General features: G+C 37.0%; 1 protein-coding gene across 1 annotated transcript; it reads right to left on the reverse strand.

Annotated features, from left to right (window-relative positions):
* Positions 1–12192: 12192 nt before the first annotated feature.
* Positions 12193–13955, reverse strand: LOC132638381 (probable protein phosphatase 2C 72). The gene is made up of 5 exons (XM_060355287.1): positions 13753–13955; positions 13362–13658; positions 13148–13265; positions 12832–13055; positions 12193–12734 (listed from the first exon to the last, which is right to left on the reverse strand). Exons 1-5 carry the CDS (start codon positions 13918–13920, stop codon positions 12543–12545), a joined length of 999 nt encoding a protein of 332 aa, XP_060211270.1. The 5' UTR covers positions 13921–13955; the 3' UTR covers positions 12193–12542.
* Between the last annotated feature and the right edge of the window lie 244 nt (positions 13956–14199).

Raw genomic sequence — 14199 nt, forward strand, 5'->3', positions numbered from 1 at the left:
CGCCTGTTTCATCTGCGTTTGCTCTGTCGTTGACAGAGAAAAGGTTTCCTATTTTCGCCTCAAGATACAATAGATCTTCAAAAACAGAATGGTCGAACCATTTTCGGAAAATACCGAAGCTGAATCACGTGAAGATCGGTTGGGGTTTTCAACGGATCGATTTGATTCGTTTTGAAAAAACCTAGACCAGAAAAATCCCGCCCAATTCGAATCAGAAAAAACCCTACAAATCATCCTATAAATACATCTCTAAGTTCATTTTTGAAGGAGGATTTTTTTTTTCCAGCCACCTTAACCCTTCTTAATTTTTTTTTTTACATTTCTTTCAATCACTATATTGGGAACACTCACTTGAAAGATTAAATCGTTCTGTCCTTCGGCTGTTACTTTAAAAAAGAATCGAGGATAGATCGGGACGTAAAGCCCTGTTCACTGCACTAAAAAAAGGTCAGTAAACACCCCTTTTATTTATTTATCCATGAATTGAGCATTTTCTGTTTTGTGTTATGTGTTTTATATGCTTTACATGCTTGTTAGTTAGGTGGTGTGATAATGTTGATAGATGTTATTCCAGTTCTGTTTAGATTAGTTTGGTTTAGTTTTTTTTTTGTTTAGTTTAAGTTTAGTATGTTTTACTCTTTAGTGGATAATTTGGTCCCCATTGTGTCGTTTGAATAATACTAGCATGTTATTAGCATTTTTAAGGCTGTGTGTGGCTATTACCTTCTCTGTTTCAGGCTGGTTTATATTCTTAATGTGTTTGTAGTTATTTACACGTGTATAATGTACTCTGCAACTGTTATATGCATTTGGAAGCATGTCTAGCAAGATCAAGGATCAGTTAAGTTGGATGAAGGTAGATGTGGATGTGCATTTATTTGAACATCTAATATTGGGATTAGGCGAATATTCTCTAATATACATTGGTAATATTGATTCTGTTAGGCCAAATGCTAAGCATTTTAAGTCATTCATAAGCTATTTACATCATCTTGAGGGCCAAGCATGTGTTGCCTTATGGTTTTAGAAATGAGAGTCTCAATGTACCAGCATGTTTCTTGTCAAATGAGAGTCTCAATGTACCAGCATGTTTCTTGTCTTGCATTTGCCTGCTGATTTTGAAAAATGAAGCTGCCCATGTGTGTTTGCCTAAGCTACTTAGCATTTGTCTAGTTTGGTACTTGAGTCAATTTAAGATGTAGAATGCCTTCATATAAAAATGGTCAGTCCTAAATAGGAACTGTAATGTTGGCAGAGCTTTTATGAAAAGAGAATTTTGTCTGAATTGATTTTCATTTGTATTTTACCTAGTTTCCTTGTTAGTTGTGGAAGCTTGTCTTTGACTTTATTCTATATTCTTATTCTGGAAACTAAACCTAGGAAAACAGAATGATGGTTAGTGTGATCTCTTTAGCTTTTTATCTCCATTCAAAATATTGGTTCCTTAAATTGGGGGCTGGAAGTTTCGCCCAAACTAGAAGGCTCTCCTTCTAATTTTTTTGCCAAATACATATTCACGTGCTCCATGGTTCTGTTGTTTTCCATATATGACAAGTTGGTTTGTAAACTGTTCAATATTTAAAATGATTAATTTAATAGTTGTAGACTTTGGCTTTGCATAGCTGAGATGATTTCAATTTAAAAACTCATCTTTAGCAATCATTATATCACGGTTTGTTCACAAATGGATTAGGCAATCTCCTTTTTTTTCCCTTACTATTTTTAATAAAAGAATGAATAAGTTTGACACTATTAATATTCTCAACTTTACCAGAAGTATTTGGTCAAGGAAAGGTTGCTTGAATGTGTTTAAACACTCTCAAATCTGCCTCGATTCTTCTTTGTGTGCTGAAGCTCTAACAAAGAGGACTTACCTGGTTTATTCTAGGCATTGGCTATATTTTGCTAAAATAGGATTGCTCCCCTTTATTTCTGGATTAATTTCCCCATAAGCCTAGAATTGGTATGTAATTACTAGTAATATGATAGCTAACAATCAGATCTTATTTAGCCCCCCTTCTAATAGTCTGCCATGCCTAAGGGTTCTAGTAATCTTTTCGATCCTATGCGACACTGGAATAAGGATGGTAGCAGCCCCTTTGTTTGTCTAAATTTGCTTTAAGTTGGAGTTTTAGCCTATTTATGAACTGCTGGTTGTTGGGATGTTTCGCTGCTGCTTTCCTTGGCCCAGATTGGTTTTCTTCACTATTGATACAACCGTTTGAATGTTTTCATAGTGTCTTCGGAATTTATTTCTTTCCGTATGCTTCCTATCGAAATCTTTTGAGTTTATCATATGATAATTCCATGCTAATCTTTATCTTTTTTTTTACATGTACACTTCGGAGCAAATGGAGTCTTAATTCGGGACTCTCGCAAAATTGGAAGTCTCAAGATGAGACTCGACATACCCATGCTTGGAATCAGCATACATCATTTTCCGTAGAACCCACCGCATAGCGAGAAGCAAACAAAACGCTTGGGGGTCACCTAGGGCATCCTTCCTTCTTTATCATTCATTATTTTTTTTTACGATGATTAGCCCATCTGTGTGATTTGATTTTATCTCGAGTTTGGGATTCATGCTAGATTAGTAACTGAGTTCATTAGGGATCTTTATTCTACCTGGCTAATAGGTCTAATTAATTTTTCAGCATTTTAAGGGCATTTTTAGTCATTTCAATATAAAGCTCGTCTCCTATTACTACAATGTCTATAGTAAGCTTAGGTTCAGGCTTTAAGAAAGGATTAGTTGAACATTTTTTCTTGGGATATATTCCCAACTTAAAAAAAAACGATTTTTCAAAAGGTCCGTCCATAACCCGACATTTCAATATTTTATAGAGAGTTAGCTAACTACCATTGAATATTATTACCCAATTTGAAACCTTTTCTTCCAACCTTGAGATCAGATGTCCTTCTATGAATAATTTATCCTTTTATCTAGTCCATTAAAATGTTCAAGTTTAGTTTGGAAAATCAACGCTCTCAAGCTTCTGATTAAGTCTTTAAATTCAAAAAAATTGAGTTCTTAGAGTGACATGCAATTTTAGTACATAAGTTTCAACAAAATGCATTAATACCTGCGTTTTAATGAGTTTTCAAAGCCTTAATTAATTAATATAAGTCCGGTCGGTTAACCATTATTAATGGATCTTAGAGAATGCCTAATACCTTCCCTCTAGATTAGTTGAACCCTTACCTTGAATCTTAAGTTAGTAGACCTTAAAATGGAGATAACTTTAAAAAATAACTTTAATGAACTTTAGGTGTCCTAATTCACCATAAATAATTAGGTGGCGACTCCTGTACTTTAAATAACCCCGGAATTACCGGGATGTTGTAAACTATTTTGACTTCGGTTAAAATAGGGTATAACAATAGTCTTGCAAACGGGCTGGTAAATGGTGATGTCTTTGCGGGCGATTGAATGTCTCTGTTTGAACAGGTTGTACTATTTGTTCCTCTTGATGTTTGCTAGAACTTCTTTCATCCATGACTGGAATTATGGGTTAAGACGTGGAAGGTTTATGATCCTTCTTTGATCAGGTCACGACCTAACCCGCCATGACTGGCACCCACACTAACTCCTAGTGGGTGAACTAATACGCTTAACCATCTACTCGTTCAAAGTCCATTTTTATTTAGCAAATTCATAACAAAATAGATGCAAGATTAATCAAAAGTTGTCATATCATAAAACAATAACGTAAATGCGGAAGTCCTAACTATTGAAACCCCAAAATTTGAAAGTCATCGTACAAGGACTCTAATCCAAAACATGTCTAAGGAATTTATACTGTCTGAGATAAATAAACATTAATGTCTGGAATGGAAATAGACATTAGATAAAGAAGATCTCTGGGCGGCCTGGCATGGATAGACACTCATCCTCAATCTGCCAGCAAATGGCCTCAAGCTAAATATGAGGTCGAGTAGTGGTCTCTGGATCACAATCTGCACTCAAAAGAATGCAGCAAGGTAGTATCAGTACAAACACTATGTACCGGTAGGTATCATAGGCAGACTAAGATTAGTATCATGTATGAATAACAAAATCAATAAAATAGATGGACCAGTCAACAACACATAATCAAATAGCCAACAACAAGTAAATCAATGATATTAACAAATCAGGTCAACCAATGATATAAACAATCAAGTCAACGGAAACACACAATGGAATAAATCTCCCAACAACATTCTCACTTACTCCGCCACTGATCACTCATGTACATACATGCTAATTGGTGTCTTTGCCCAATAGCCATGACCTGCAGGGGACCCCTGGTGTCCATGTACCACTTATTCCGGAACAAACCTCGTACCACGAGCCTATAATTTAGGTCACATCCTCACCCCCGGTTAAATGTGCCTTTTCATATCTAGGTCACATCCTCACCCCCTGTCAAATGTGCCTTTCCATATATATCAATGATCGATTATCAAGTAGTATCTCAATTTCACCAAGAATGTCATAGTAACTTCTCACCACAATTGCCATCAAATATGGATCACAACACATCGAATAATGGCATTACGTCCACATAATCACTCAATCAACAGCATATAGGAATTCCAATCACACATTATGCCCGGAGACTAGACATGTTTTCTCCTATCAATCTCATAACATACAATCAACTAATCAAAGTCTAACTCAAGTAGACTGTAACCTACCTCAACTGCAGTGCTGGAACAATGCGAATCACTCCGCTATAGCCTTTCCCTTCCGTAATGTCTCGGAACGCTCAAAGTCTAGCAATTAAGATGCTAAATAAGTCACAATCACTCTGTCACGACCCAACCCCGTGGGCCGTGACTAGTGCCCGAGCTGGACACCCATACACACTCACTTACCAAACTCGGCATACCAATGGCTTATCCATATTCGGCATACACTGACTTATACAGATACGAAGATCAGATGTCGTCTTAAGCGGTTACATATGACAAACATATCATACAGAGGCCATCAAGGCTGTCGTAACACATATCGTCCAAAACATATACATACGCATATATACATACAAGCCGTTAAGGCTGTCACAGCAAAGGGGACCGCTTAAGACACCAAATCACACAGACATATCTGAATAATAATGACCCACATACATGTCTACAGGCCTCTAACAAAGACAACAGAATCATATGACGGGACAGGGCCCCGCCGTACCCCTGAATATATACATACATATATACAACGGAAGAGTCTGTACCAAAATGTAGGCTCCAGAACAAGGGAGCACTCCAAAGCAGCAGAATGAATGGCCTAAGCCGTCGGATCACTCACGTGTACGTCTGTACCTGCGGGCATGAAACGCAGCCCCCGAAGAAAGGGGGCCAGTACGGAATATGTACTGAGTATGTAAGGCATGAAATGCAACTGAAAGATCATAACTGAGATAGAGATTCCAGGAGACAAGTATGATAGTAAAGAAACCGCGGTACCTGTGCAGTACGAAATAGAATCAACATACCAATACCACATACCGTACCCGGCCCGTTGTGGGACTCGGTGAATAAAATCATGTCATTATGTCATCATGAATATGTGTATGCATATACCGTACCCGGCCCGTTATGAGACTCGGTGAATAAGATCATGTTATTATGTCATCATGAATATGTGTATACATATACCGTACCCGGCCCGTTATGGGACTCGGTGAATAAAATCATGCATGTCACATCATATATCATATATATACCGTACCCGACCCTCTAGTGAGGGACTCAGTGAATAAAGTCATATCATTATGTCAACATGCCATCATATCATCATGCATATACATATATACATACCGTACCCGACCCTCTAGTGAGGGACTCGGTGAATCAGATCATCATATGCCCTCCTGGCCGCCGTAACATATCATCATCTCATCATATCATCATATACATATACCGTACCCGGCCCTCTAATGAGGGACTCGGTGAACAATGCAGTGGAGTGCGCACGATAACATACCCGGCCCGGGACTCGGTGAATGACATATTTAGGCATGCACGAGCAGAGCAGTGAGAAACCATATGCACACAAATCAAGACTCGATAGGTAAGTACCCAAACCGACAATTGAGGTTCGTAAACACGTTTCAAGTCAATCGGGTTTAGTATGAGAAAGTTATAGACACTTTTACCACAGAACCTTTACGAATGTTTCCAAAGCAATCCAAGACTGTATACAAAGTTAGAAACATTAATACTTATAGAACCATTTTAGGAACATGAACTCTTATACTTGGCTCGTTATTCAATCATGCAATAGACTCAATCATACTAAGTATGCTCATATCCATAGGTAAATAAGAATCGTACACAAGCTCGGAAACATATCCAATAGAACTTTGGAAATCATAAATTCGTATCAAAGCCATATGAAGTAACTTATGGAAATAAAAAATAGTAGCCATCCTAGTGGCTCTAAGAATAAGAGTTTCTTTGAAATCATACATATACGTCGTATGTTCGTTTCCTAAAGATCATGCCAAAAGAAAGAAGAGGTAAGCCTTACATACCTTGCTCGCTTCCTAAGTCAATCCGAACTTAAGTCTTTGGCTTCGCAAGATCTACAACAATATTAATATATACCAAACATTAGCCATAACCACTTAAGAGTTCAATTCTAATCCAACACTTTATTTACAGAAATTTCGGCAGCATTTCCCCTGTAAATACAACGAACCCCGAGAATCCAACTCGGCCAAATCATCAACAACAAATCCAACCAAAACTCCATTCCACCCAAAACCTTCCAAATGCAACAAGAACAATAACAACACATTTCCTCCTTTCAAATTCATGAACTACACCAACAATTCACACACTAACAACATTATTTTCCATAAACACAAGAGAGTATATTCAAATCACATTAGCTTCTAAAACAACTCTCCAACCATTACAACTTCAACTAAATCCATTAGACTTTCATTTTCATCATAGATTCCATTACAACAACAACCAAAATACTAGATAAAATTAGTTCATCATCCCTACACAATACAACACATACACGACCACCACTACATATGCACGGCCACAACATACATCCATATTTTCATGAATTTCATCCATTTCTACATACTACAACATACACAACCATCCATAACATATAAAGAAGATTAAATCTTACCTTTTTCCCTTAACTTCTCACTTGGCTAGGGTTATGAACTTGCCACAAAGAGTGGTCTACTTGCTCCAACAATTATCCCACGTTAAAGGACCTTCAAATTAGTAGGAATGCTAGAAGAAAATATTTTTTTTGGATCAAAATTGAAGTCTTCACTTTTCTTGCTTCTTGGCCGAATGGCCCTTTTGTTTTCTTTCTCTTCTCCAAATTTCTTGAATCTTCTTAAGTTGAAGATGAAAATAACAAATGGGTCCTCTTTTTATACACATGCACAACTTATCCATATGGGCCAAGGCCCATCCCAACTTGGACGGCCACCCTTGGCCCTTTTTGTTTCAAGCCCATTTTTTTTTCTTTTGTATTTTGTCTTGCAATTCATGAAAAATTATTTTCCAAATTCCGAATTTACCCTTAGCCTTCCTTAATATTACCATGAACCACCTTGTGAATTTTCCTTTTTACCCCTAGCCTTCCTTAATATTCCACACTAATATTACTTACAATCAACTTGTGCATTAAGACAAAACCGGAATATTACCTTGTCTTTAATTTATCGTAGTTATCTTGAAATATCCGCATGTACAAAATACGGGATATAACACACTCTAGTCAACAATATCAATTCAATGAACACCCTTCCATCTTACCCCTTTCTAATGGGTGAAAATTATCCTAACGTTGGCCTTAGCAACCACAAACTATGAATTTATAAGGTTATTCAATCATGTTATCTCTTACAAGCAGTTTCTATGGTCAAGCTACCATTTTTATGAAACCCTAAGTCTCAATTCACTTAGTTCATGTCTCTAATGGTTCAATTCTTGATTACAAAGTGATAACCCAAGCCCTTAGATGATAATCACACAATAATATTCATAACCCACCAACTATTGAAGGTCTATTAAGTTCTAGGTTACTATTCTCAATTCACCATTGTAGACCCATTAGAATGATGGTAATCTTAGAGATGAAAGCGTAATGAAGGAAAGAACGGTTGAGACTTACCTCTCAAGAGTATTCTTGCCCTAACCTTAGAATTTCGCCCTAGGTGCTCCTTGAAAACTGTGTTGGAGTTTTATGAATAAGGAATTCAGACTAAGTGTTTAAAAACTCAGAATCTGTTCCCGGTCGACCGCTGCGACGGTCATTCTGTCGCTGCAGTGGTCTCACTATAGCGGGCAAAGCCCCGCTGTAGCAAACCTCCAACTTCTGTCCACCTCCGTTGTGGCGAGCACGGACCCGCCATAGCGCAAGGGCTACAACGGTCCAATGCCCGCCATAGCGGACACCCACAATTTCCCTACGCCCGTGGCGACGAGGGATCCGTCGCTACAGAGGCCCCGCCGCAGCGGTACTTCGTCCGTCGCAGCGGTGCCACTGAAACAGTGAGCTCGCTATTTTTCCCAAATTTTCACTCTACCATCCAACACTTCATCCGAGGCCTCACAAACACAAACAAAACATGCACATTAATGCAAAAACCCCGTATGGACTCCCCCGTGGCCTCGGAATCCCCAACAGAGGTCTAATTTCCTAAGTCACCCCCCAAAGGACTCAACACAACCAAACAATAATCACAAACAAGCCAAGTTTTCAGTTCTTAGACCTCTACAATTGAGTCTATATTAGCTCGCTCTACCCTTGGAAGGGTCCTATTTGGTCGGATGATCCTAGATTTTACATAACGACCGGGAGGGTCGTTACAGATCAATCCTAGGCACTCTGCTCATCAAAGGTAACATCTCTGCTATTTTTCCTATATCTGGATTAAATAATTTGTAACCCTTTGTCTCATGACTGTAGCCAATGAAAATACACTTTTCTGCCTTATCTTTCAATTTCTTTCTCAAAACATCAGGAACATGAACATAAGCAAGACAATCAAATACTTTTAGATGAGAAATACTTGGTTTCTTACCTGTCCAAACTTCTTGTGGAGTTTTTTCAAAATTAGATTGAGTAGGACACCTATTTAGAACATAAATTGCACAAGAAACAGCTTCTGCCCAAAAATCTTTAGGAATATTGTTGGAATGCATCATAGATCTCACCATATTCATCACTGTTTTGTTTTTCCTTTCAGCCACACCATTTTGTTGAGGAGTATATCTAGATATCAATTGATGGTTAATACCATACTTCTTCTAATAATTATCGCACACAAGAAACTCAGTTCCCTATCACTTCTTAATAAAATATCCACTTTGCTTCTCTACATAAGTCTTAAATCTCTTAAAAACTTCACATGCATCAGATTTATTTTTCAGAAAATATACCCAAGTCTTTCGGCTGAAATCATCGATGAAAGTAATAAAATACTTACTACCTCTATTAGAAGGAACTTCAACCAAGCACAAATCTGAGTGGATTAACTCCAATGGTACATTAGCCCTCCAAGCTTTGCCTTTTTGAAAAGGTTCTCTGTACTTCTTTCCCAAAATACAAGACTCACACCTTCTGTCAGGAAAATCAATAAAAGGCAAACCATCAACCAAATTCTTTCTTGTAAGAAAACTCAAACTCCCAAAATTCAGATACCCAAAGCGTAGATGCCACAACCAAGTATCATCACAATTCACAGAACTAAAGCAAGGTAAATCACCACGATTGAGATAAAGATGCCATAAAAGACTATTATTCATCTTTACTCTTGCAATTAGTCCTATTTTATCATCACTGATAATTTCCATTCCGTACTTAAAACGCAAATCATAACCATTTTCTATTACTTGCCCCAAACTCAATAAATTGTGATGAAGACTCGGAACATAATATACCTCAGATATAAAATGGGAAGATCCATTTTTCGAAGTAATTGGAATTTTTCCCCTTCCAACCACAAACACCTTTGCATTATTGCCAAGTCTTACTATAGCCTCAAATGATTCATCCAGATCAACAAATAATTTCTTATTTCCAGACATATTATTGCTACAACCAAAATCAATAAACCATTCATTCCCTTTTATTTTCTTCAGTCGCAGAGCTAGAAAACAATAATGTCTCTTGTTTATCTCCATAATTTTCAGCCATCTTTGCATGTTCTTCCCTATTTTCAGATTCATTATACCAACAATCACGTTGATATTGTCCATATTTTCCATAATTATAACACTGAACATTTAATTTATCATGTCTTTGAAAATTTTGATTACTCTGTTGAAATTATTATCATTTCTCTGTTGATAGGAAACATTAACTCTACCACAGCCTCGATAATCATCTCTACCACCTCGTCCTCTACCTCTGAAATTGTGACTTCTTTGATTTGTTTCAGCCAGATTTGATGTTTTTTTTTTCTTTAGGTTGATTCACCTTTGCTTGCAACGCCTCATCAACTGTTGCAGTTGTTTGTTGATTCAGGGACATCTCATACGCCACCAATTCACCTTCTAAATTATCAAGTGTCAAAGTTCTAAGATCTTTGGTGGCCTCAAGAATCGTCTTCTTAGTGTGAAATTTTATACTCAAGGACCACAATATTTTTTTAGCAACTTTAACTTGATCTAATGCTTCTCCATTAGTCTTCATATTGTTGATAATATCAATAACTCTTGTAAAGAATTCTTTGACAGACTCTGTAGGTTTCATTTGGGCCAACTCGTAATATCTTCTAAGCTCTTGCAATTTGACTTTCCTTACGTTTGTGGAACCTCGATGTGAACTCACGAAAAAAATTTCAAGCCTCCTTTGCCGACGTTGCATGCAAAAATTTATTGTATACATGCAATTCGACCTTGCTGTCAAGGTAGAAACGTGTCTTATAATCCAATTGTCTATTTTTCTCCAATGCTTTAGCTGCTTCATCGGTCAATATTGTGCCTACTGGGGTTTCCACGAATCCTTTATCAATAATGGACCATAGTCCAACAACATTGAAGAAATTCTTCATCTCTTGATATCAACTCTCAAAATTATTTTTGCCATCAAACACAAAAATGGGACAATTTGGTAATTATGGAATATCCATATTCTTTTATATGTGTCAGATCTCACACGAGACTTTGGTCGAATCTCACACAGGCTCTGATACCAATTTGAAGTAAATAAAATACTCAAAGAAATAATATAAGCACAAGTATAAGACTCAACAATGGCTATATAGAGGAAATTTATCAAACTAGAGAGAGAAGGTAGGAGGAGGCTTTACTTAATAACTCAAAACTCTTAAATCTCACTACAATGAAAATATGTGATGTAACATCCCTATTTATAATACTAGAAAACCAAAATAGACTAGGACTAGAAAAACCTATTTCAATATGGATTTGATAAATAAATCCTAACTAGACATGAATTAAATAAACTAAATCCTAAACAACTTAGGTTTCCTACTTTTGATTTATTTCCTATAGACATGGCGATAAAATATAGCAAATTCCCAATGAAAAACAAAATTCTAAGGGGAGTCTATATAAGGAGACCAATTACCCATCTCATATCTGACGTGGGACTCTTAACACTTCCGCACGCTCAGGACTCGTTAACGGGAGAGTGGACATATTAAAATACGACAAACAAAGAATTGGGATGGGCATGTTGACACAATCCATGGGAAAATAATTACATGGTTTTTGGCGTAAAAAATTCCGGTGGATTTTCATCTGTTACAGCAAAAAGTTCTTCAGTTGGAATTGAGATGAAAATTTTCTTCGCCGGAAAGCATTTTTCCATATGTTCCTTCTGAATCTGGCGAATTTCTATTAGTGATTTCTCTTTTTTTTTTTTTTCTTCTTTTCTTTTTTACTCTTTGGTTGTGTTTGGTTTGAAGGAAAATGTTTTCCATGGAATTTTTACTTATTTTTTGGTGTTTGGTAAGTAAATAAGAAAATATTGTCCAAATACATTTATATATAATCTACGAAAAAACTATGTGGTGGGAACGGGATGGGTGGTCGGGGGTTGTGGAGGTAGATTGGTCAAGGGGTGGGAGTTGGGGGCGTTGAAGGATGAGGAGGAGACGATGATTTTTCCCTACTGTCGTGGTCAAAAGATAATGACAGAATTATGATCTTGGGAATAAACAGAAAATGGCATATCCTGGTAAAATTGTTCACTGGCCTGTGAAAAGAACATAAATATACTGTATTGCCCCCAAAATAGAGCACACACTCTTCAAGATTACTGATAGATTTACACAATCAGTTAAAACATCTCACGTTTAGCTGAAAATTTGCGTACATTCAAGACAACTAGCTATCCACAGTTCTTAATAGAACACTAAAACAAGATGGATAACAAGCTTTACATTTTGCCATGACCATACTAGTACTACTAAATTGCACTTGCAGCATCCAAAAGGATGGCAGGTAGCCAACCCGTAGCTTTGACATATGCTGCGGTTTTTGCAATCTGAAATTAGTATAATAAGAAAAGCCATTAATTGCTTATAGCGGTTGCTTAAGTACTATTTATCGGACAAACATGCTTGCAGTTGCAAGTATATGCAGATGACAGCGCAGTCATCTCTCTTGCTGTTTGGAAACTTCTGTTTCCATGCATCTAAAGAAGCCTGTACCACTGCCTCTGAGGCTGCTGCTGCATTATTTGTTGCGCTCACTATCGAGACGACTTGGTCGTTGCTCAGCACATCCCACACCTATTTTACAATGAAAAAAGGGGAAATGATTACTCAAGTTGAAAGACGAGAAACAGAACAAAATAATAGGACTAGTACATAGTTAAAGTAGGCTTACCCCATCGGTTGCTAGAACGAGAAACTGATCATTGGAAGATATATGGTGATAGGAGACATCAGGCTTGGAGATTATGCCATGGTCTTTTAACATGAAATCTCCAAAGGCCCTAGACATGGCTAGTCCTGGAGCATCTTTATGAGGTAACCACACTCTTTGTATATGTGGTTCTTCTTTTAATGCAAGCACTCTGCCATCACACTTTCTTATTCTTTCTGCTTCAGCTGCATCAAATAATTTATGGTCATGGTGTTAGTAAGCACATTTTTTAAAATGTATGGTGCCATCAGTATGGATATGGAAAAAAAAGTCTTACAAGGCAGGCTAGGCTTCAAATCAATAGTGAACTGAACAGCCTCAATTACTCCCTCCTCTGTCTTTCTTCCTAGCACAGCTCGAGAATCGCCAAGATTAGCGATAATCAGATCATCATCCTGTAATATATATAAACAGTTAATACAGCTAAGACCTTTCCTGAAATCCAATAAAGTTTTGATATTTGAATCATCATAGAAAGACTTTGTCATTACCTGTCTTATAGCAACCACAGCAGTAGTTCCACTGCAAGAACAGTCCAATTTCTCAAGGCTTTTAATATCTTTATCCATTACCTTAAAGGAACTCAAACAAGCCTCTTTCCATTTGTTAAAATTCTTATCATCAACAGCTTTCACATTTTGTTTTGGAGAAGTGATCTTTGGCAGAGAAAGAACATGTTTCAGAAGCAAAGATGGCAACTTATTCATAACTAACTTGCTGACTATGTGTCCATTCTCTCCATGCCCGTCGAAAACTCCACCAAAAACTCCATTTTCTACACCATACCCCTGCCATAAAAGGAAAGTTTCCATTTTTAGATAACCCCATATAATGAATATGAACTCAGCAAACATGAAAATGGAAGAGGTGTTGATGACAAACCTGATAGAGAATTGCAGAATCTTGATTGATTCCTTTGTTTCCTTGTTGAGAAAAAACAGAACCAACTTGTTGGTACCCATTGTTGTTGTCTTCATAGTGAACCACATTTTCATTGCCAAAATCAACAGCATGAATCTCATAAGATGCAGTTGATACGCAGATACCCATTGTCAAATGCTCTTTTCTATTCTTTTTTCCTTGTTTGTGATTGGTTCCTACTTAACAACTAAAAGAGAATCCTATATATAATGGAACTTCAGACCTTTCAAAGGAGTTGAAAATGGGATTAATTAATTCAATAAATATTAAAATAATGTAGTAGTGGCTCCAGGGGATTCCAAAAACTCATTCAGATGCAATAATCCACTTGTTAATTGTATTTTACTATTCTAGATTACCCCAAGATTCATTTCAAGGGGCAATTGAGTTGTATTCTTGTAGAATCTC

The sequence above is a fragment of the Lycium barbarum genome, chromosome 4 (genome assembly GCF_019175385.1).
Source record: "Lycium barbarum isolate Lr01 chromosome 4, ASM1917538v2, whole genome shotgun sequence".
In the NCBI taxonomy this organism is placed as follows: domain Eukaryota; kingdom Viridiplantae; phylum Streptophyta; class Magnoliopsida; order Solanales; family Solanaceae; genus Lycium; species Lycium barbarum.

Coding starts and splice junctions, on each gene's coding strand:
- LOC132638381 (XM_060355287.1), bottom strand. CDS start 13,920: ATGGGTATCTGCGTATCAACTGCATCTTATGAGATTCATGCTGTTGAT. Junction 13,266..13,361: donor CTGTGGTTGCTATAAGACAG/GTAATGACAAAG, acceptor TATATATTACAG/GATGATGATCTGATTATCGC. Junction 13,056..13,147: donor TTTGAAGCCTAGCCTGCCTT/GTAAGACTTTTT, acceptor TATTTGATGCAG/CTGAAGCAGAAAGAATAAGA.